General features: G+C 39.9%; 1 protein-coding gene across 8 annotated transcripts in view; it reads right to left on the reverse strand.

Annotated features, from left to right (window-relative positions):
* Positions 1-2,231: 2,231 nt before the first annotated feature.
* The window catches only part of kif13ba (kinesin family member 13Ba), a 40,007-nt gene continuing 20,786 nt past the window's right edge, over positions 2,232-21,452 (reverse strand). The window contains exons 9-38 of one of the 8 annotated variants that reach the window (XM_030162747.1): positions 19,958-20,070; positions 19,463-19,574; positions 19,089-19,301; positions 18,895-19,005; positions 18,666-18,800; positions 18,355-18,485; positions 17,841-17,927; positions 17,520-17,710; positions 17,156-17,426; positions 16,884-17,046; positions 16,630-16,785; positions 16,320-16,469; positions 16,011-16,145; positions 15,617-15,790; positions 15,369-15,526; positions 15,057-15,189; positions 14,588-14,743; positions 14,404-14,503; positions 14,178-14,304; positions 13,985-14,040; positions 13,681-13,805; positions 12,494-12,769; positions 12,239-12,391; positions 11,747-11,824; positions 11,610-11,660; positions 11,079-11,235; positions 10,080-10,177; positions 9,894-9,953; positions 8,270-8,855; positions 2,232-6,802 (exon numbers count right to left, since the gene is read on the reverse strand). In XM_030162747.1, coding sequence (XP_030018607.1) covers positions 6,597-6,802; positions 8,270-8,855; positions 9,894-9,953; positions 10,080-10,177; positions 11,079-11,235; positions 11,610-11,660; positions 11,747-11,824; positions 12,239-12,391; positions 12,494-12,769; positions 13,681-13,805; positions 13,985-14,040; positions 14,178-14,304; positions 14,404-14,503; positions 14,588-14,743; positions 15,057-15,189; positions 15,369-15,526; positions 15,617-15,790; positions 16,011-16,145; positions 16,320-16,469; positions 16,630-16,785; positions 16,884-17,046; positions 17,156-17,426; positions 17,520-17,710; positions 17,841-17,927; positions 18,355-18,485; positions 18,666-18,800; positions 18,895-19,005; positions 19,089-19,301; positions 19,463-19,574; positions 19,958-20,070 — 4,662 coding nt within the window. In that variant the 3' untranslated portion in view covers positions 2,232-6,596. The other 7 variants (XM_030162739.1, XM_030162762.1, XM_030162756.1 and 4 more) reach the window with 7 other exon arrangements.

The following is a 21,452-nucleotide window of genomic DNA, read 5'->3' on the forward strand; positions in this document are numbered from 1 at the left end:
TGTAACTCCATAGAAAAAAAAAAACTCGATTGCATTGTTTTTTTCATGGCTAAACACTGAAGAAAAAAATCTTGACTAAGGTTCTCATAATTTGTGCATGAAAGGGTTAAAGAACATGTCTTCTTCTCTCTGTAGCACTTGGAGATTCTGCTGAATGAAAAGTACTTTATAAATGCAATTTATTATTACTGTTATTATTTTTATGTTTCCCCTTTAAACCAAAATAAAGGACGTCCCTTGGTGTTTCTCAGGCACACTCGCACAGAAACAAAAATTTTAATTAATAAAAATGTACCTGGAGTCGACCCGAGCGCACCCACTAATTTTCTTTTTTGACATAAAGTTTTATTTTTCAAAATGTATCACCTCTCTGTAAGTAGCTTTGTCTTGGCATCTAACCTGGTAGAGTTATTAACATTTTAAAATATATGAATAAATCACATCACAGTTATAATTCCAAACACTTAACCTAAAATTCAAGCACTTTCCAGACCTTGAAAGCACATTAAAATTCAAGCACCGGTACAAACCCTGAAATAAAGAACAAATACTCTGTTAATCTTTTTTTATTTTATTTTTTCTTACCAGATTACTGTTCAGATGATAAAAAATGAAAGTTATAAATGTATTATAATACATGTTTATTCTTTGGATTGCAGCATTGAATTACATAAAAATTAAATTAACCAAAACCCAAACTTGTGCTCAGATTTTCTTTTTTTTTTTTTTGTTTGTTTGTTTCTTTTTAGTCTTAATATGGGCATATAGACACATACATACATACAGAGAATCAGACGGATGGTTGACTCACACACAAATGAAACATCAAGACAAATCCGCTCCACAGAATCAACAAAAGCAACAAATGTGATTGATAAGTGATTAGTTGAGCTGACGGTGATATAATACTGTTGAGGATGAGGCTGACAGTTGGTGGTGCATGGTTTACAGGTTACACAGACTGGAGGGGCCTTTATTCTTTTTTTTTTTTTTGCAGGAATAACAGTTATAAACACTATTAGTGAGCACCAGACCCTGCCCTTATGTTCTGATTAGACTACAGTCATTTCACAGCAGCTCAGTTTAATGGCTATTAATGCAACATCAACTGCTGCAAAGAGTCACCTGTGTTGTGTTTATTGCGACTCCAATGGAACTAAGTGTAGTTAGTTCAGCAGTGAAGCAAATCTCTCCGCTAAAAAAAAGGCCTCTGGGAAAGTGGTTCTGAACGACCAGAACCCGGACAGAAGAGGTAGTATTAAAGGTGAAAAGTCACTACCACGGCAGGAGAAGAAGCAGCTCCTTTAACCCTCAAAGACCTAAACAGTCGCCTGCAGCCAAAAGAATCTACTGATCAAAAATGTCCAATAACTGTTGAACCTCTGATCTTATCAATATGTGTTAATAATTGAGGTAAAATACAGTTTTTCAGCTTTTCGTTGTCATCAAATATGACCCATTTGGACGTTCAGAGGCTCCGTAGTGAATGTGGAAACACTGTCATATTCTGTAAAAGTGATGGATGTAGTTTGAGAAATAATAGTGGATGTAGATGCTTGTTTTTATGTTCAGTTAATGATATTTGGCAGAAAAAGTCCCATTTTCTTTAGTTTTCATATAACGACCTTTGAATTTACTCTGAGCTTTTATGAACATCTACATGATCAGTAAATTAAATACAGGAAAATACCTGATTTTTACTTGATAGTACTATAGTAAATGGTGATAAATCACTTAGGAAAAGTTAAATGTGGAGAAAAATTCATTTGGAAGCCGCCACAAAAATAGCACTAGGTCTCTGAGGGTTAATGAAACTGAATGTGTCAAACTTATCAGCTTTGCAGAATTTTAAGAACGAAGGGTGTGCGTTTCAGTCAGTGGACTTGCATGGTTTTGGAATGACTCTTTAATATAGCGTGTACTGAGGGTTTTAGTACTGCAGTTAACAGATTTAAGTTTAGCTAGAGAGCTGGAGCCAGTCTAGCTCCGGGTTTGAAGGCCACGATGCAGCTCCAGACCTGTGATCATTTATTCGCTACAAAATACAGGTGTTGAATGCAACAGAAGGCGCAAAAAACAGAAAAAAACAATAATAAAAGTGAAATAAGGAACATTCTGGACACTTGGATCAGTCTGAATATGTGGTTTTAAATAATATTGCTGGGTTTGCTGTAATCTTCACAGCAGTGACACAGACAGATGAAATGAAGGTCTTAAATTAAATCATTTCCTTTTTTTTTTTTTTTTTTTTAGCTTCTTTTACCGGTTCCTTTTTGAAATGGCTCTTGTTGCTCTGTGGATCATGTGCATCACACAGTCATGAGCTGAACTTTACCAACCCCACACTAATTCTATCTAATAAATCAAATGCTGCAAACCGTTTTACAGACGAGGATGTTCGCCTAAAGAAAAGATGGATTGCACAAGGAGTACTGTTTCGTCGCACAGTAACTAACTCACAGTCTTTTTTCTTTTTTTTTTTTTTTTTTTTTTACTTCAAAGAACAGAGCTTCAACAGTAATGCTCCAAAATGTGTCACTCAAAATCTGGACTTATACAGAAAAAAACATGTAACTCGAGTCCTTGTTAGGATAAATGAGAACACCAAATCTTCTTTTTTTTTTCCTTTTTTTTTGTCTCTGTATTTTCTTCCTACATATACAATTGTTCCACAAATGAACTCTTCAATTCCCTCTGGAGATTTTTTGTTTTTTTTGTGCAAATGAATTGAAGCATTGATATGAAAACAGTGTGGAAGATACATAGTCACATGGTTTTTGAGGCACAAAAACATAAAGGAACATCCAGAAGCCTGAAGTGATCTCAACCCACCCTCCAAAAAAAAAAAAAAAAAAAATTTAAAAAATTTTTAAAAAATTGACGTGCCGGAGTGAACACTAGGACAGGAAACTCCACCAGTTTTTGAGGCTGGAGGTTTAGACTGAGCAGTGGAGCGCAGAGCGAGGAGGTTTTGTTGTTGCTCTCAGCTGAAGTTGTTAGTATTGAGGAATAAACTGGCTTTTGTTTCCCATCTTAGTGCGGACTCACGGAACAAAACTGAATCTGCAAAGCCTGGTCCACCCTACATTCACACACAAACACACACATTTCTCCTTTCCTTCATTACCACGTAACATTTAGGAACCACAATGTTATAATGGAAAAAAACAAAAAACAAAAAACAGGACAAACACCCAGCCTAAGGACCGCTTCACAACCTGCCAGTACCGACAACAACCGACCAATCAGACGACTCCACAGTCCTAAGCTTTAAGGCCATGTTGACACACACGATAACTACAGTATGTTGATATACATCGCCTCTTCATCCCAAACTCCACCTTCAAACCGACTCCCAACACAATAGTTTCTCTGTTCCTTTATTAAAAAAAAAGGCAGAGATTTATTTGATTTTTCTCCCAGCATCCCTAGAAAATATCCCAGCCTTTTCCTCTCGTCTCTTCTTCAAAGGCTCACAAGACAAAGTGCCTCCTCGTTTTAAAGAATTCACTGCTCCTTAAAAAATATTTTGCTGCTTTACTTTAGTTTCTCCTCTTTCAGCTCGGAGGGAAATGTCTGGGACTACATGAAAAATAATAATAATTATTATTATACTGAATTCCAATCTAGTATACAGTAATAGATAAGTCTCTGTGATTCTTGATGATCCTAACATTGAGATAAATCAATATTCATTTACAGTTAAATTTACAATGCTAATAGCAGCGATTTTGTGCAACATTGATTAAAATAGCCATAATTTTCATGCGATAAAGGCATGTGTAAAAGCATATAAATATAAATAGTAAACTCAGCCCTCTCGAATTAGGAGGACACGTGATAAAAGGAATGGAAATTGCACCCAGAGATGGTGGTGTTTTAATATGCTGAGCACGCACAGTATACCGGATGTACGCACCGTCGCATGTCTGTATGGATTTATATGTGTGCATGACAAACAGCTTTATGATCCCAAACCTGCATCGAACCTATGATCCACCACTAGAGAACTGCATTTTATAAGCATCAGTTAATAAATAATAAGACCCTTGTAATAAGATGCTTAATATGCAGAAATAAAAACCCAAGTGGTAACAACAGCACCATAAACACACTGGTTAGATTACAAGTCATTTAGAAGCACTTTGAATAAACATTAGACTGCTTAAGATGTTCCTAGCTTTATGAGTTTTGTTGAATTTGACAACTTTTATGCCACCGTCAAGCCTTTACTCAACTTTTTTCACTTGTATATGCACTTTCTTAGATACTTATTAATAGTTAACCGTGCTTTTTGCAGATATTGGATCTGAAGCGAGAACAAAACCTAATTGAGTTTAATTTATTACTGTTCTTACACATTATAAACTATTAAAATATCCTTATAAGTGCTCAGAAATGTCTTATAATCAGGTTTATGATCCTATTATTAATACTTTCATAGTCTAACACATAATAATTTAATGAGCATCTTCTAAGACCTTATCTTTCACCTAATGCTTATTATAACCCCCTTAATATAAAGCAAGTATCATATTTGCATCATAATCTAAATAGTCGGTGTTCACGTACGTGCTCAACTCCACAACTAAAACCAAACATGTTGAACTGAATCCACTGAAGTGAGGTTGCTGTAAAATGTTTAAGTCCCTCTGGAATGTGACGTTCAAGAAAAAGTCATTTAAAATAATCCCGCAGTCTGCCACATCGACTTGTAATTTCTTCAACAGAGCTGCTTGCGTGTTTAATACTTTCCCAAACTGTACAGCTTGTTCTCCCAGTTGTGTTGCTCATTTAGAAAAATAAAACTCGATTCAGATCAAATGCATAGAAGCAGATCGATTCTTTTCTCAAGCACGGAATTCCCACTCTAAGTTCTGTATGTCCATCTCACTTTCATTCACTCAACACATACTTGTGCCCTTTACCACCTACACAACACCCAATTTCTCCACACAGCGCCACCTGGTGTTCCAATGTCACCAGTTATTCACAGACGACCAGCGGATTGGCTTTAAAAGAACAAAAAACAACATCCACACGGCCCACTCTACTTTGTTTTTAACCCATCATCATCTTCATGTTACCGCAGTTGGTTCTAATGATCGGTTTGCTCCATCTGTTTTTTCCATGAGACACATACAGACGCTTCTTATCCATCATCTGCGTGGAGAGATCTCTGACGTCCCCAGTGCAAAATTGACTTTTAAAGCCTGCTGTTACAAACAGCTCATTCCCGTAGTGGCTTTGTCCGATGAGGACGACTTCTGCTCAAAACATCTAATCTTCAACACTTCAAACACTATGATAATATATAGCTGAACCTTACCTTACACACAAGGCAACACTGTACAAACATATACAGTCACACAGACACACATTAACCCCGTCCTTGTCCTTTCCCCTCTGCAGTCCCTGAGATCACCTCACACTTAGCACAAGGCATTCTCTGAAACACAAACACAGCTAAGAGAAATTAAATATACAGAAAACGAATGCAAACCAAGCCGTGGTGAAGGCACATTCTGGGAGGATTTATCATTAAAAGAAGAGTCCAGGAGGGAGAGACGAGCAAGTCTCAAACAAAGAGCTGAGGTTTCGGTCTGCAGACCGCAACTGCACAGTTCAGGGATGTGGCAGCAGGAGCAGAGGATTGTGGGACACCAGGCAAACAGGTGGGATTCCCACCTTTAACAGAGTCTCAGATGTTTGTTTTTTTTTCCCCCAGGAATGCAAACATCCCACAGTTCAAAATGCAGCAGAACATGCTGTAACAGTCCTGAAAGGCTACAGTAAAAATGTTCACCTAAATGTTGATAAATTCACTCCATTCTTTCCATGGAAAACAAATTACAGTGGGTAATATCCCCATTTAACAGTTTCTATCATGGCTGACTACAGAGAGATGACCATTGTGTGGAGAACAATGATGTAATATGACCGTGGACAATAGACAAATTAGTCAGAGGACAAGTCCACTGGCCTGGACAGAAACTGTGAATATGAAGGTTTTCGTATGGACAAAAGTGTTCACTTCCTTAGCTTTTTACAGCTCATCAGCCAAATTATGCACTAATATACAATTCAAACAATAACTATGCATGACCTGGGACCAGTCCTGCATTAGTTGTGACATGTTTGCATCCCTGTGTATCTGCTCAGGAAGCAGCTCTGAGGCCAGTTGTCCGGTCTGAAGCATCCAATCCACAACCCTGGAGAGTTCTGACACTCCAGATATCAAACAGTCTGCAGTGACTTCATTCCCTCTCAGCAGTCTTCCTGCTGACTGCCATTCATTTAGTATTAGTCCCCACTCCATTATAAATACAGCAGTCCTTCTGTAGACCTCTATACTCTGCATAGTCTTCAATCACTTACTTGCATTTGTGTCAGTCTTCCTTTATCATTTATTTTCATCCATTAACTGTGAATGGATGTAATGAGTGTAGTTTCCAACTATCAGAAAGTAGGCAGTATGTCCGTTGTGATGTGTCAACCTGTTGCATAGCTGGGAAGAGAAGAGGAGAGGAAGAGGAGGAGGAGGATGGGGGCTATGGGGAGTTCATCTCTCCCATCCCCCTCCTTGTTTCTCTGTCTCAACTGCTCCACGACTTGCGGTTCTCCCCCCGGCGGGCAACAAGAGTTTCTCCTCGCAGTACAGGGACGTGGGCAGGGGCAGCGAAGTCTCCTGTGCGTCTACTGATCCGATCTCGACAGGACAGGCGGTCCGGACGAACCAGCACTCCGTAACCCGGTTTACAGTGGAAATAACGGTGACCGCCGACCGAACCGTCATTTTTACCTGTGGGAGGAAAAAAGTATGATTTGTGATGAAAAATCAGAGTCAGGTGAATATAGTTAAGAAAGATAAGACTAAAACTAGAAGTAGAATGACATGTTATAACAGAAAGTAAAAAACAAAACATAAATATGCATCTATTGAAACAAAATACAATTGCAGGTCACATCAGTTTTGTTTTCCAACATTGTTAAGGGGTTATGATGTACAACAATTGACTAAAATCACATTTCATGCTATGCATTGTTCAGTTCTGCAGTTTTCAGCTACTGGAAGTAAAAGTTTTCTTCAAACTATATTAAAAAGTAAAACTAGCACTAAAACACACACACACACACACAAGAAAAACAAAACTGGTACATCCAAAAAGGTAAAAATTAGACTAGATAAAAATAAATACTGATTAAAATCTCAACCCTATACTGATTAAAATCTCAACCCTATACCAGATCAGATCAGACATCTTTGATGCAGGATTAGAATAAAATTCAGCTTAAACGGTTTGAAGCAGGGGTGTCAAATATATGGCCTGGGGGCCAAAATTGGCCCTGAAAAGGGTAAAATCCAGTCTGGCAATTAACAGTCAGGGATGTCACTGAGTCTTGACAAGTTGTGTTGAACATAATGTTAAATACTGTATTTTTAGTTTCAGATGCCTGTTAATAAATGTTTTGTGCATTTGTAAATCCAATGTGATTTGTAAGTTGTAATGTACATGTGAAGTGTTAAGTTGAGGCATAATACTGTTATAATTGCCCTTATTTTCTTAAGAAATTCCAGGTTGTTCATGTTATTCACATTTTTTGTGAAAATAGTTTGTACATGCAAACATTTTTCCGGATGTAATTTTACTTTTTCAACCTTAAAACTGAGAAAAGTTTGGAATTGTCATTATTTGTAGTTTATCATGCTATTATTTCACTGGTCTGGCTCGCTTGAAATCAAACTGGGCTGTATGTGGCCCCTGAACTGAATTTGACACCCATGGTTTAAAGAATTAAAGGAAGGAGAGTAAACTTGATAATATAATGAATCAGCTGGCTCAATCTACAACAGCTCTAGAAAACATAATTCATTTGGAGCCATCAAAAGTTCCATGTTTTATCTCTAATGGTGTCTGATGTTGAAGTTGGAAATTTGCAAATAATTAAATACCTTTAGCTTGAATCCTGTGTGGTTTGGATGTTCTGTGATTTTAGTCGAGAGGATAACTCTGGTCCACACTCCAGCATAATAGGAGGTGGTAACATGCGACACTGAATGCTACCTGCTATAAAACAGGGTAAATAAATCTGTCCTGAGCTACAGACTCCATGGAGGGGAGCCACTAAACAGCTCATTGTAAGGTTACATAAATATGATTCTGTTTCTACAATTAGATCTTACACAGCAAACCTTCTAAAAATGTGTTATCTCTAATGTGCATACACACCACCTGATAAATGTCCCCGAGTACAAAAGTTGACCTACCTACAGGGGTATCCAGCTCCACTCCCACCCACACTCCCTCAGCAAATTGTGTGACTCCAATGTAGCGCACAGTTCCCGCCTTATTGCTTCCTACTGTAACATACGCTCCTTCTGTCAGCCAGTCAGGAAGCGAATCGTCATGGCTACGCTCCTCATCATCCACAAAAATCTCCAGCCTCTCAAAGCCTTCACTCCCTCCTCCAGAGTTAACCTGCCTCTGTTCGGAGAAGGAGTTTTGTGTCGTGCCATTGTCGTGATTGGCTGAGGTGTTTGAAGAAGCTGGAGTGATGACGGCCATCTTGGAGCCACACTGAGGAGGAGAGGTCACAACATCGTTCCTGTCAGCACTTTGCGGCTGGGGGATTGTGGGTAATGTAGTCTCGGCAGCCAGTAGGGAGGAAGACGAGGAAGAGGGGTTGAGGACATCGGACAGGGTTACTGTTGAAACACTGGTGGAGAAGTAGCCACTGGATGATTGGCTGAGGGGGCTGAGGGGTGTGGTGTCATGCGGGTCATGCACAGGAAGAGGAGGGACTTCTGGGAACTCTGCCCGCCTGTCTTTGGTTGCTGGCCGTAGAATATTGGCCTGCGGGGGCCAGGGGCAGACGAGAGCATGCAGACAAAACAAAACAAGAATCAGCTTCTAGGTCAGCTTCCAAAACAGGATGCAATCATTATTTGGAGCAATCAAACCTGATAAGCTTAGCATCTGTTATGTATATCACAAAATCTCCCTTTAGGATACAGCCCTACACCAAATCCTCCCCTGAGTTTGTCCTCGACCAAGTCTATTGCTTGCTACCATTACCAACTATTAACAAATCTGTAGGACAGAACAAATCAGACTAATGCTTACACTTTGTCATAAAAATCTGTGTCCTGTGCAAATATCAGATGAGCATGAAAGGGGAGGGTGTGACTGGACTATTTTTCCACCCTCATCAATTGATAGTGAAATGTACTGTCACTATAATGTTTCAAAAATGCTTATTACAATGATTCAGTTACATAGATTATTCCTTTACATCTACCTTCAGCAAAGATACCCCGACACATTCTAATTTGCAATTGATTATTTTCATTTACACTCATTTTTATAGTCTTCTTTCTACTGCACTGGTAGCTAGAATTGCTTCAGTTTGAAAAACATTCTGAGAATTTTCTTCTATCACTCCATAGAAGATTAGATGGCCACTACACACTGATCCCTGAAATAAAAAAGGGACACATGCCATATGCTGAAGTGTACAAAACAAAACGCTAAGGGAGGAATTTAATATTGGGCCTGAGAAGTAATCAAAAGAGACCAAGGTTCTGAACACAATATTGTGTTTTCTATATTAAAAATTTACACTGTATATATGCCCACATACTACTCAGTCAGACTTTATACAGGTGAATGTAGCCTGTTTGAAACTCCATCTACTACAACTGATAAACAATGCTAGAGAATGATCTAGATCTAGAGAAATAAGCAGGTCAATCATAAATGCACAAAAACTACAGTATTAACTATATTTGTGATGCTTCTATGATGACGTCATGGTATATGTAACAGAAGAAGAACTAACACAGCCAAAGAGAGCAACATAAAGGATAAAAGATGACAAGGGGACACTCTCACCATGTCAGGCTTGACTTGGTTCTCATCTCCCCCCGGTGACATCATAATGCGAGGCACGTGCTGCTGAGTAACAACAGAAAAGATCAAGACAAGAAAATCTCTGCATCTAATCTTTTCTTCTACTGGTAAAGATACAATGGTTCTGGTAGAAATCAACATTCTGGTCTGTACATCAGTTATGCAGACCTGCTGGTTATGTGGAGACGGCCTCAGCTCCTTTTTCTCATCTCGAGCTGGGAACAAAGACTTGAGCAGTTTGGGCATCTGAGGAACCAGCGCCTTAACTGAAAGATAAGAGGCAGCAAGTCCTGAACGACCTGGGGATGGGGACGGGGGGTGGGGGGGAGCGAGAGAGAAGGAAGACAAGGAGGAAAAGGCAGAAGAGAAGGAGGAAGCGAGGGAAAAAAAGGAGGTGGTGTGGGAGGTAGGGGAGGTGTGAAAGATTAAGAGAGGAAGTTGAAAGCGAGTCCCAGAAATGGAAAAAAAAAACAAAAAAAAAAAAACCAACACAGTGATAGACTGACAGAAGCACACATCAGCTAGCAAAAAGACACACAGATGAATGATTTCGCTATTACACTGTGATTAAAAACATTCTAACTGCTGCATTTTGAAACAAAAATCTACAACAGGAATGAATTTTGTTCACTACAGGAACAAAATTAATCTAGAAGACATCACATGAGCATGAATCTTGCCCGACATTGAAAAAAAAAAAAAAAAATCACTATGACTGACTGATTAGCTGAAAGAGGAAGGTTTAGATTGATCAAAACAGACAAACTCGACCACACAATTACAAAATTTGGCAAAGAAAATGAAGACAGATCATAACACAATGTGTTAGACAATGCAGGCTATGGAGGGGGATGTGCCAGTTCAAAAACAGAAGGAAGAATGTGAAATATTACATAGCAGTTCTCCCGGGAAGGAAGGATACAGAGCAGACATCCAACAGCTTATAATGTAAACAAAGACACATGGGATGGTTGGATGATTCTGGAAACATCAGCCAAAAGAAGGATGGATGGAAGGTTAGAGTCTCATAGATCCAAGGATTATTAAGGCTGGAAAGAAAAGAAGAAATGAGGATGAAAGAAGCAGAAGCAGTAGGAGAGAAAGATGGAAGAGCGCAAAAGAAGAGAGGAGAAGGGAGGCAGAGGGTAGTAAGAGGTGAAGCTTTACCTTGCTCTTGTTCCTGGTTCTGTGGGGGGGTTGTACCGAAGGGAGTAGGAGATGGGGACGGTGAGGTGGAGTAGGTGGAGGGGGAAGAGGCTGGACGTGGGAGGGTGCGGTTAATCTGAGATGGCATGTAGATATCCTGCTGACTCTCCCATCGAACCTGGGAAAGATGACAGAGAGAGAAGACAGGATTTAAATAAAGTCAATAAAATCAAGATAAAATGACCAACAAATAAGTTGTTAAAATAGGGCAGGATGATAAAACTATAGAAATATGTATTCATCAGTAACAATAAAAATAAAAAAAAATCAGTGTTTGCGTCCTTGGATTGATATGGTGATTACATTCAAAGTAGGGTAGTTCTATTCAAAATAAAGTGGTCAGATCCAAACTTTTGTTTCCTAATCTATAACTGGTCCTCAAAATGATAAATTATCCATATTGGCTAAAATAAAACTTTTTATCGTAATGCATTTTTTAAGCTATAACTTTCTGGCTGGTAGCAGATACAATATTTACAAAGAATGTGTTACCTTATCGTCCAACAGGCAGGTTGTGGACAGGTCTTGTCTACTTCCAGACAGCTGGATGAAATAAAAGACAGAACTTCATGAACGAGAGAATAATATATTTTCATATTTGGAGACACAACATCTTTTTTTATTTTTACCCTGTGAACAGATGGAGAACTGAGGCTCCGTCTGTTACTCTTTCCTCTTGTTGTCAGTTGTTCCTTCACTGCCACCTCCTGAAAACACACAGCACATTTTCAAGATATTAAAGAAACGAATGCTCATACTGTTAAACTGATAAAGGCTGGAATTAATACTACATTTAATAACATAATCAGGCTATTTTAAAAACCATTATTTTTTTAGGTTACTCATCAAAATGTCAATCAGCTTGGGTATATTTGGATTCATGTTTAACTGTATTTTGTAATTATGCATCACAAATAATACAAATCTGTATCAAATAAATGCCTGTTACCTTCTGTAGTTGAGATCTGGTAAATATTTTAGAAAATATGGTATATACAAATAAAAAAACATGAACAGAATAATTTTTTAGACTATGTGTGATAGATAAACCTTTAACATGATTATCACTCTGTTGTATTAAACTAATTCCTTATGAATCAGTGATTGTCTGTATCTCTCACCTGTCTGAGTCTATCCAGGGTCAGAATGTTCTCCAGACTGAGGACACTGCGGAGGTATTTTTCAATGGCAGCTTCGTCATCACCAGACTGGCTGTTGTGTGCATTGGCAGCAAGCCGGGCCAGCATCTCCCTGTCCTCTGAACCAGGAGCATCCTGATGACAGGAAACATCACAAAGACAAGTGTTCAATCATTTACCCTGCTGAGGTGACCATTAGGGAAACACTGGAGGTTTGATACATCTTACTGGCCTTACCCCAGGGATGTTGGAGACCACCTCGAAAGTAACCCCACAGCCAGGTATGGTGCTGCGGGTTGACATCCTTTTTAAGAAGTTGTGGGCAAAACCCTGGCGGCCTGGATTAACGTTGACGCAGATCCTCTTCCTGAGGACCAGCTGCATGTCAGCAGGATGACTGAGCTGAACTACCACTCGAATTGTCAGGTAGACTCGTTGCTCAGGCCACGCCCCCCCACGGCTGAGCTGGGGACACTCATGGACAGTAGAGTCCCATGAAGCCTCTGCTTTCACCTGTGTGTCAACAAACAGATACTCCTGATTAATGAACCCAGTCATATAAAGGAAGTATTCAGGAAAAGAAAACGCACAGATCCACAGATGTAGTGCTTCAACGGTGTGACCAGAATGACACTGTGCTTTTTTTTCCTCTGAAGAAATGGTAAATTGACATTTTTTTCCCAATTAACTTAATGCACATTTTTTTGAGTGCTTGAGAATCAGTCAAAATAAATGTAATAGTTAAAGTTGTCATATTCACGTCTTAAGATTTAACATTAATTTAAAAAATGTTAACTTAGAAATTGTGTAACAAGGGAGAAGATGTTCCACTTTAAAAGTTGCGCCACTGAGTTTAAGTGGTTCGAAAATTCTGAGCAGCTACAAACTACTTTCACTGATCATTCATTCTTCAGATGGTTACTTTATTTTGACAAAGTCAGTGATTTTGCAAATCAAGCCAACTTTGACAGCTTGTGATGCACCCACAGTGCCTTCAGGAAATGAGAGCTTTGTGACTTTGACCTCTGCATGCACTGCAGTTTCCCCACAGAAAGGATGTGTTGTAGATTTAAATGAATGCGGTTATTCAAAACACAAGCTACTTGTGTTCATTTGTCTACATTATATAATGCATTAACACTAATTACAACTTACTACATCTATTATTTAACAGGCTACAACTAAGCTAATGTATGACTGACTGCTGTGTAAAATACTGTAATGTGATACAGCTATCATAAAGGCTGGTCTAACATCTGATTGTTAAGGCAAATAATAGGTGATTAATGCATATAAACCTTCCACCTAAGAGCAGTGGTTACACAGCCTTCAAAGAGACCACAACTGAACTCTGTAGGCACATCATATACATGATCCAGTACTTAAAACAAAAACAGTACGCCTCTGTGCAGACCCATCCTCACCTCTCCATCGTAATGTTTAACAATCTGTAGGTCAAAGAAATCATCTTCATCTTCTCCACTCAGAGTGGCATCCCAACCTCCAGCCTCAGGAACCTCAAACTGGTCTTGAGAGCTCAGGTCATCCGCTGGAATAAGAAATTCAAACATACTTATGTGCCTTGTCTATATTGGAGTAAACTGAAAGTACAATGTGACACTCAAAGTTTAACAAAAATATGACATAAATATGAGAAATATAGTCATATCTTTAAGGATAAATCTATGAACCTAACTGAATATGCTCTCATAACGACAACTGGCATACCTCGGAGATTCAGGAAGAGGACAGGAATATGAGTTTCCATGCCAGGTAGAGGAACCCTGGAAATATGCAAAATACACTGTGGTCAACATTTGTAAATGTGCTGATGCCTTTTTGACATGAAGTGGTCATTTACCTAATCCATCCAAAACATAAAACAGCTTTGACAAAAGGAACACATGCTGCCACTTTATACCATTCTGCCGGTGCTCCAGGTATACCGCTGCCAGCAGAGGGCACCATAACAGCATTTCTCTCCTCAGTCAAAGTCAAACGCCATTCTAGCAGCTGGGCCTCCCTCTCCATGTCATCCTCTGTCTTTTCTGGATACAGAACACTAACACTGTAAAAACCTCCAACATAAAAAAAAAAAACCTCAGGCAATCCATATTGTAGTTTGGCTGTGTGCTTATGTGTCTTACCTGATTTGCTGACCAGGCTCTGTAGGTGCTGGTCAAGGTATTCCTGTCTCTTGGTGAGAGCTGCTAACCACTGGTGTCTCAAACGCTCCAGATCTCTTTCCTAAGTAACAAACAGGCAAGTTTAATATAGTCTCATCAGCAAATGTGTAGCAGATACGTACAAAGTCTCGGTAAAATGGTTCACCTGATAACTGTCCATCTCATCTCCCTCCTGGTTGGCTGTAGAGGGTCGGATCTCCACACAGCCCACTGACACTGCAAGCACAATCTCTGAAATCAGAGGCATGGTGCCGGAGTCCTGAACTGAACGTACATCCACCTGGATTCGCCTTGACTGACCCTGGAATGAGACAAAGTACAATACAGACAGACAGAAAGGGTTTGGGAGGTTCATCCACTGCCGGTTTAGCTAATGTTGGGCTCAGAGGATGACAAGACTATAATACAAACTTCACATGAGGATATGAGCATCTTATATAGAGAACATCTTATGTATGTCATGTTTCTGTAATGACAGTTTTTCAGGGAGTACGGTTGGAAATTTAGCAAGATGAACACACATTTACAGAAATTATTTTTAAGATGCACTTTCCCTAAAACTTTAAACTATATACATAAATGAGTAATTAAAGCAGGACACTCATCGTCTCTACCTGCCGAAGCTGGAAGATTCCCCCAGTCCGAACATCTCTAGCAGGAACGACCTCTACTGGAACAAAATCTCCATTTTCATTTATCTCCAAGATTTGAATCCACAACTCCAGACGACGAGTTACCTCACTCCACCTGCACAACAAAATCCCCCAGTATATCTCTTCATTAGTATATTTATTAGACAGCTGGTCAGATGTCTTTTAAACATCCCACAAAGCAGCTGTGAAACACAGCAACGTGAATTACTACAGTGACAGTAGTTGTTCCAAGTTTGTAGTATTTTTCAGAAATGTTCTTTTGTCTGTTCCTACCGGTCTCGTAGTGTGCGTGTTTTGGCCTGGATGATACTCAGGTCCCACAGGGCGGGGTTTCTGCCTGCATCAGCCTGCCTGTGTCCATATACCTCAATGGCAACTGCACCCTCAGTCAGGTACTCGATGAAATCCTCTGTTACTGACACTGCCAGCTCCTGTAGGACCCAAATGAGAAAAGTTTTAGACCTACCTCTTAAAGCCTATTTCACTATGTTTGCTTCCTCTGCTTCCATCGCAGGCTTCACCTTGCAGCTGTCAAAAACCACCATGCAGTGTGGGTCCTTGGTGCTTGGTGAGGAGGAGGATGGGTCCACTTCAGGAGCCACGATGATGGGTTCAGGCTGATCCCAAAAGGAGTACTGACAGAAGACAAAGTTGGATAGGTACTGAGGGAGACCAGTAGCCTGCAGAATCTTGATCTGTAAAGGACACAAAGGTCAAAGGTTCAAAGTCACTACGTTGAAATGACAATTCTATGATGCCAGTCAAACCTATAGTTCTGGATTGAGAGAAGAGATAATGTCTTTCATTTACTGTTAAAAAAATCAGAGTTACTGTGATTTCTGCAAAGCTCCTGCAGTGATTTAACTTTCTAAATTACACAGAGGAAACTGCTTTTTAACAATCTGCTTGTCTTACCATGCAAACAAGTTTTCGGTCTTGGATTTCAGTGATTTCATTGTCTTGGTTGTTGTCAGACTCATCACCTCCAGCCATACTGTCCTCTAAACCACCTCCAATCCTCACTACTTCCACATGGAGACGCCCTGCCACCTTAGAAAGACAAATAGAAGCCTTCAGACCAACAATGCAAATTCCAATGTATATGTAAATAAAAAGCATTAGTCACATTTAAAATAAATCATGCCATATAACCACTTGGACTAGTTTGAAAGAGAGAATTAGACAAACACACTATCTGTAACACAACAGCATGTGATGGTGTACCTCTCCTTTCTGGTTGATAATGGGAATGGCATACTGCAGCTTGACATCATAGAAAAGACAGGAAAGGAAGACATTGGCAACCCCAATCAGACTGTGGTTTTCTTGCTCATCAAAGAAGGGGTCAGCTCGCCGGAAATAGGAGCGCATCACCTACACAAGTACACAAGAAATGTAACTTTTGCAACTGCTCTATAATCTAAGTACAAACATAAAAGAGTCTTTTATGATTTTATAGGACAGACACTCATTGACACACTCAAGACATTTATTGTAAAATTGCTCCAAAATAAAACAGATGTGTAAATCTCACCGGATTGTCATGGTCATGGAGTTGGTAGTCTTGCCATTCTTGATAAAGCTCCCTCATGTCCACCAAACGGTTCTCCATTTTCTCCAAACTCCAGATCTGCTTCCCACGACACCGACGTCGAACCTGAATTGCTGGTTCACTGAGAACAGCATCCCTCTATGCACACAAACATATAGTGTGTGTTTAGAAAATAAGTTGTGGTAACAATATAACACCCAACATCTCTTGAAAGAGTTTGTGTGAGTGCATGAGACCTTGCGGTTTGCATTGAGGTTGTCCGATGGGATCTGGAGGGTGACCCTGTATTCTGTGTGTCGCTCCAGTTCCTCAGCAATGAAACAGGCTTCTTGCACTAAAAGGTTTGCTTTCACTATCTGCTCCCTCAACCTACGCAGACTCCTTACCAACACTGCCTCCCTGCAGGAACACAAGTGGAGACAGAGGGGGTGTTCAAAATGGATAATGTCTGAAATTTTTCCTGGGCATGTTTACTTTTTTGGTTCAATAACACTATATTCATATTCACCTGTCTTCGCTCCACTGCCTCAGTCTGCTCTGAGCACTAGCTGAATGGCTCATTCCACCCATACTGAGTCTCTCCAGGCTGCGGTAATGAGACTGTTGCCCTTGTTGTCCAGACGGCGGTGCTCCAGGTTGGCCTGACAAACGGTCTGGGTTCAGTTTCCGTCTAAGCTGCTGGAGCTCCTGCTCATACATCTGCCTCTGACGCTCAAGTGCGGAGCGTTTCTCCTCTTCATGCTGCCTCTCCAGAGACTGGAGCACTGCTTGCATGGGGTCTGATAGGACAAAACAGTCACAAATAGTTTAATGAATTTGGAAGACGATTTGTTAGTCTTGTTATTATTTAGTGATTTCAAATGCTCCTTTACCATTGCTCCCCAAAGCCTTCATCATGACCTCTGTCTGGGCGAACTCATAGGAGAAGCTAACTTCACTGGACACTTCACTGGCTGTGTCACCATCTGCATCCAGCTGCTCACTGCTGCCACTGTTCTTCATCACACCACCCTCACCCTCCTCATCATCACCATTCCGAGAACGCCGCTTAGGCAAGTTGATCCTGCAGACAAGATGCCCAATTAAATGACCCAAATATTATCAGTATTGTTGCATTTTTAAAACTGCAAATATATTAAGAATACTTAGGACGGCAAGCAACATCCAATCATCTGTGTCCTGTTTGACATTACCTAAAGAAGTGGTTGTTACCCCACAGGATTCGATCACCATGATGAAGTTGCAGGGCGCTGGTTACTGGAGAACCATTAACACATGTCCTGTAACAACAGTAAAGGTAGCGGATAAAAATATTAAAAGTCCAAGTCTATGTACAGAGCAAGAATTAGTTATTTTACTACTATTCTGTTAAAATAAGCCAAGAAGATACAAATTGTGGGTTACAGTTTTTGGATTACTAAATGGTAAATGAACAGATACTTTTGGTGTTCTGGTAATGTGCAACAGATGAATGAGTGGATGACAATAAAGCCACATCAGTTTAAGACAGTTAGGCTGTTAATAGCAGTTACTATCGTTTTGTACAGTAACAAACTCAAAAATAGGAGGATGAATACAGAGATTGCAATAATATCGTTGTCTTAATAATAAATACATAGCACTACAACTGCCTGGTTCGACTACACAAATCAAAAGTTTCACTGTTAGTTACATGCCTAAACACTCTGTGGAATTTTTGTTCTTTACCTGGCATTGCGATAGGGGGAGAGGATGACAGCAGCCTCTGATGTGATGTCGATGATACAGTGCTCTGCCTGGATACCCATCCCACACAGCTGGATATCCTGCGAGTCTGCTGAGCCCACCTTAGTGTGATCCTAAAACACAATACTCAATAAATTAAGACAATGTTTTCTATGAAAACTGATGTTGGTCAAGATAGAAAGACTGGAACCGTGTTATACTTTAGTAATAGTACAGATTGTAAACAGTGAAATAGTCAGTCGCTAGGTATGAAGTGAATAATGAGAGGTCTCTATATGAATACATGCTTTTACCTTCAGGTAGTACACCAGCAGCTCATTGAGTGCAGGGTCAGCATTGAGGTTTACAAGAAAGCTCTTGTCATCTCCAACTTTAATCCCAGATGACTGGAGAGAGATTCCCAGACTCTCTAACTGCTTCTGACGCTCCTATAAACAAACTTCCTTGTTAGAAGCTGTATTAAAACGGACAAGGTGTTACACAGTCATTCAATACATTTGGCTTAATAATCCATTTTCATACCTGTGCAATCTCCTCAGTTTTGCGAAGTTTTTCCTCCCAAGTGATGGTCATCTCTTGAATCAACTTCTCTGACTCTTCCAGACGCTCCTTCAGTTCTGGAGCTTTCAGAGACTGGTGAAAAATAGAGGTTATAATTTAGAGAAACAGAAAGCAGATGATGTTGCTGATTTTTAAGATTTCAACCATTGCCTCACCTCAGCCTGGGTCAGCTGCACTCGTAGTTTCTCTACTTCCTCTCGGAGCTCTCTGATAATGCGAGCATTGGGGTCTTCATTAACAACAGCATGGTTAACAATGTTCTTTGCCCGATCAGCGTAACGCAAAGTTGAAAGGGTTTCTTCATAATTGTCTGCTGCTGGACTCACAGTTGCAACCATTGCTGTGCGACTGTTGCCTCCAAGGCAGTCCTGGAGATGAACAAACATGAATAAAAAAAGAGAAGTAGAAAGAAAAGAGAGACTAGTGAGCAACGGAGGAAATCAGTGCATACAAAGATTATACAGTAAAATGAGCAAAGAAAAGCACCACTGGCTCCTTTCTTTAGTAAACATTTTTATTGTGTATGCACCTTTAGTAGCCATGTCAGAACAGAGTCTCTGTATGGGACAAACTTTGTCTTGTTCTTGGCAGTTCCCTGTTCAGCCAGTGCTGATATCACTAGGCCTAGTGTAGTCAATGATCTGAAAAAACACACACAGGCAGACACACAAACACAGTCAAATGCTTTTCATGTAATTTCATGTGCTTGTATTAAGGCAAGCATATGACTAAAATACAAAACATAACAGCCTGTATAATTAAATCATTTTGAGGCTGCTGCAATTGCACTGTAGATGCCTTAGGGAGTCGATGATGATTAAAAAAAGAGCTGTGGTACCAAGTTAATGAAGTTTGCTTCCTGTAAGTTTCATAGGCTTAACTGCAAAAGATTAATAATGACAGACTGAATGCATGCATTTTGAATGAGGAGAAAAATCTTAAATAAGAAACTGAACAATGTCTGGGACATAAAACAGTTGACAAACTACAGTTTAGTGGCCATGTGTTTTATTGCTTTACTTACTTGTTAATGTTGCTTCCCTCCTTTAGTCTTTCTCCTGCTGCGCCGGTCTTTGCTGCTCGTTCACTTCCAGCCAAATCTACAAGACTCAACCGGCTCACCTTCTCCCCACTTGTCTAAAGAGAGAAAGCAAGACAGACAGAGTTAAAAAATATATTACTGTATTAGTATGTCTATCAAGTGTGTAGGTGCAATTCCTCTACAAAATAACAGTTACACAGGCTAAAAACCAGCAGTATTTTATGTCAAGTGTTACTCCTTACTTTGAGTTACACCTTTAAAGGGGTGAATGACTCCTGACATATGCTAAGTACTTCATTCAGCATTAATGGCAGCCATAAACAGCACTGTCATAAGACAGTTGTTCTGTTTGTCAAGTAAATATCCAGCAGTTGCAATTCAATACATGAGATCTGGATTTGGAACACGTAATGACATTCCTGAAAGGCTACGACACGCATCAGCATGAGGCCTGACAATACTTTGATTGCACATAATCCACCAGGGAAGCACCACATCAAGGACATCCCTGCTGAGTTTTCAGCACTTTCAACTCAGTGTAGATGAAGTCTAGATTATAAGCAAGATAACAATCCCCAACCCAGAGACTAACAGTAAGGTTCCCCTTGTCAATCACCTGTTCAGTCCACTCTTTTTCAGATGCTGATCAAATTCCTGTTTTCCTGAAAAGCTGACACAAAACAGCAAAGTAGTGATGCCAAAATGCTGCAGTAGACTTTGGTTTCTCTTCTTTCAGTATCTTATTGACAGGTTCCCTCTGCGTGTTCCCAAGGGCCACTGAAGATGTGGATATCACTTCCCCTGTTTGCACCGGGCCTGATACATTCTTGTCTGAGCATGACAGGACAGCAGTTTGCTGACAAGGCTGAACGTAACACCTTGTCTACACTGGCCACACAGCGGAAGCAGAACATCGGCAGCTCAACAACAGCAGATGCAGTCATCTGTCAGTATCGACACTACATCTGTTCAACCACAGGGGAGTTGTGTGGTCAGGAGATTCACTCAAAGCCAGGTAACGCAGGTAATATGCGAGTCAGCCTAAACAGCTGCACTGGTTTAATTCAAAGTGCAAATGTTTAAGACAATGAAAATCCTTTCACAATTACTCAGATACAGTAAAAATTAGTCCCTCTTGTACAGAGATATTCAGGAATCTTGTTCAGATTTTCCTGTACGGAGTCAAGTGACATGACTCCTTCCTCAGTTTTAAGCAGCAAAGAAGGAAAAACTACTGGCAGAAAACAGCTTTATCACTATACAGTGTCACATAAAAATATCCACAGCTACACTTCGTCCCTAATTTCCTGAACTACTATAAAAACACAACTGTGTCACTTTACAATAAACCTCTACTTTATTGCAAAAGCTTAAGAAAACACACACCTTGATCAGTTTATTTGCTTCAAACCTATACATCTGCTTGAGAAGTTTTGTGTCATAGAAGGCAACGTATGTGTTGCACAGTTTTGGGTGT

The sequence above is a fragment of the Sphaeramia orbicularis genome, chromosome 3, assembly GCF_902148855.1.
Source record: "Sphaeramia orbicularis chromosome 3, fSphaOr1.1, whole genome shotgun sequence".
Lineage (NCBI taxonomy): Eukaryota > Metazoa > Chordata > Actinopteri > Kurtiformes > Apogonidae > Sphaeramia > Sphaeramia orbicularis.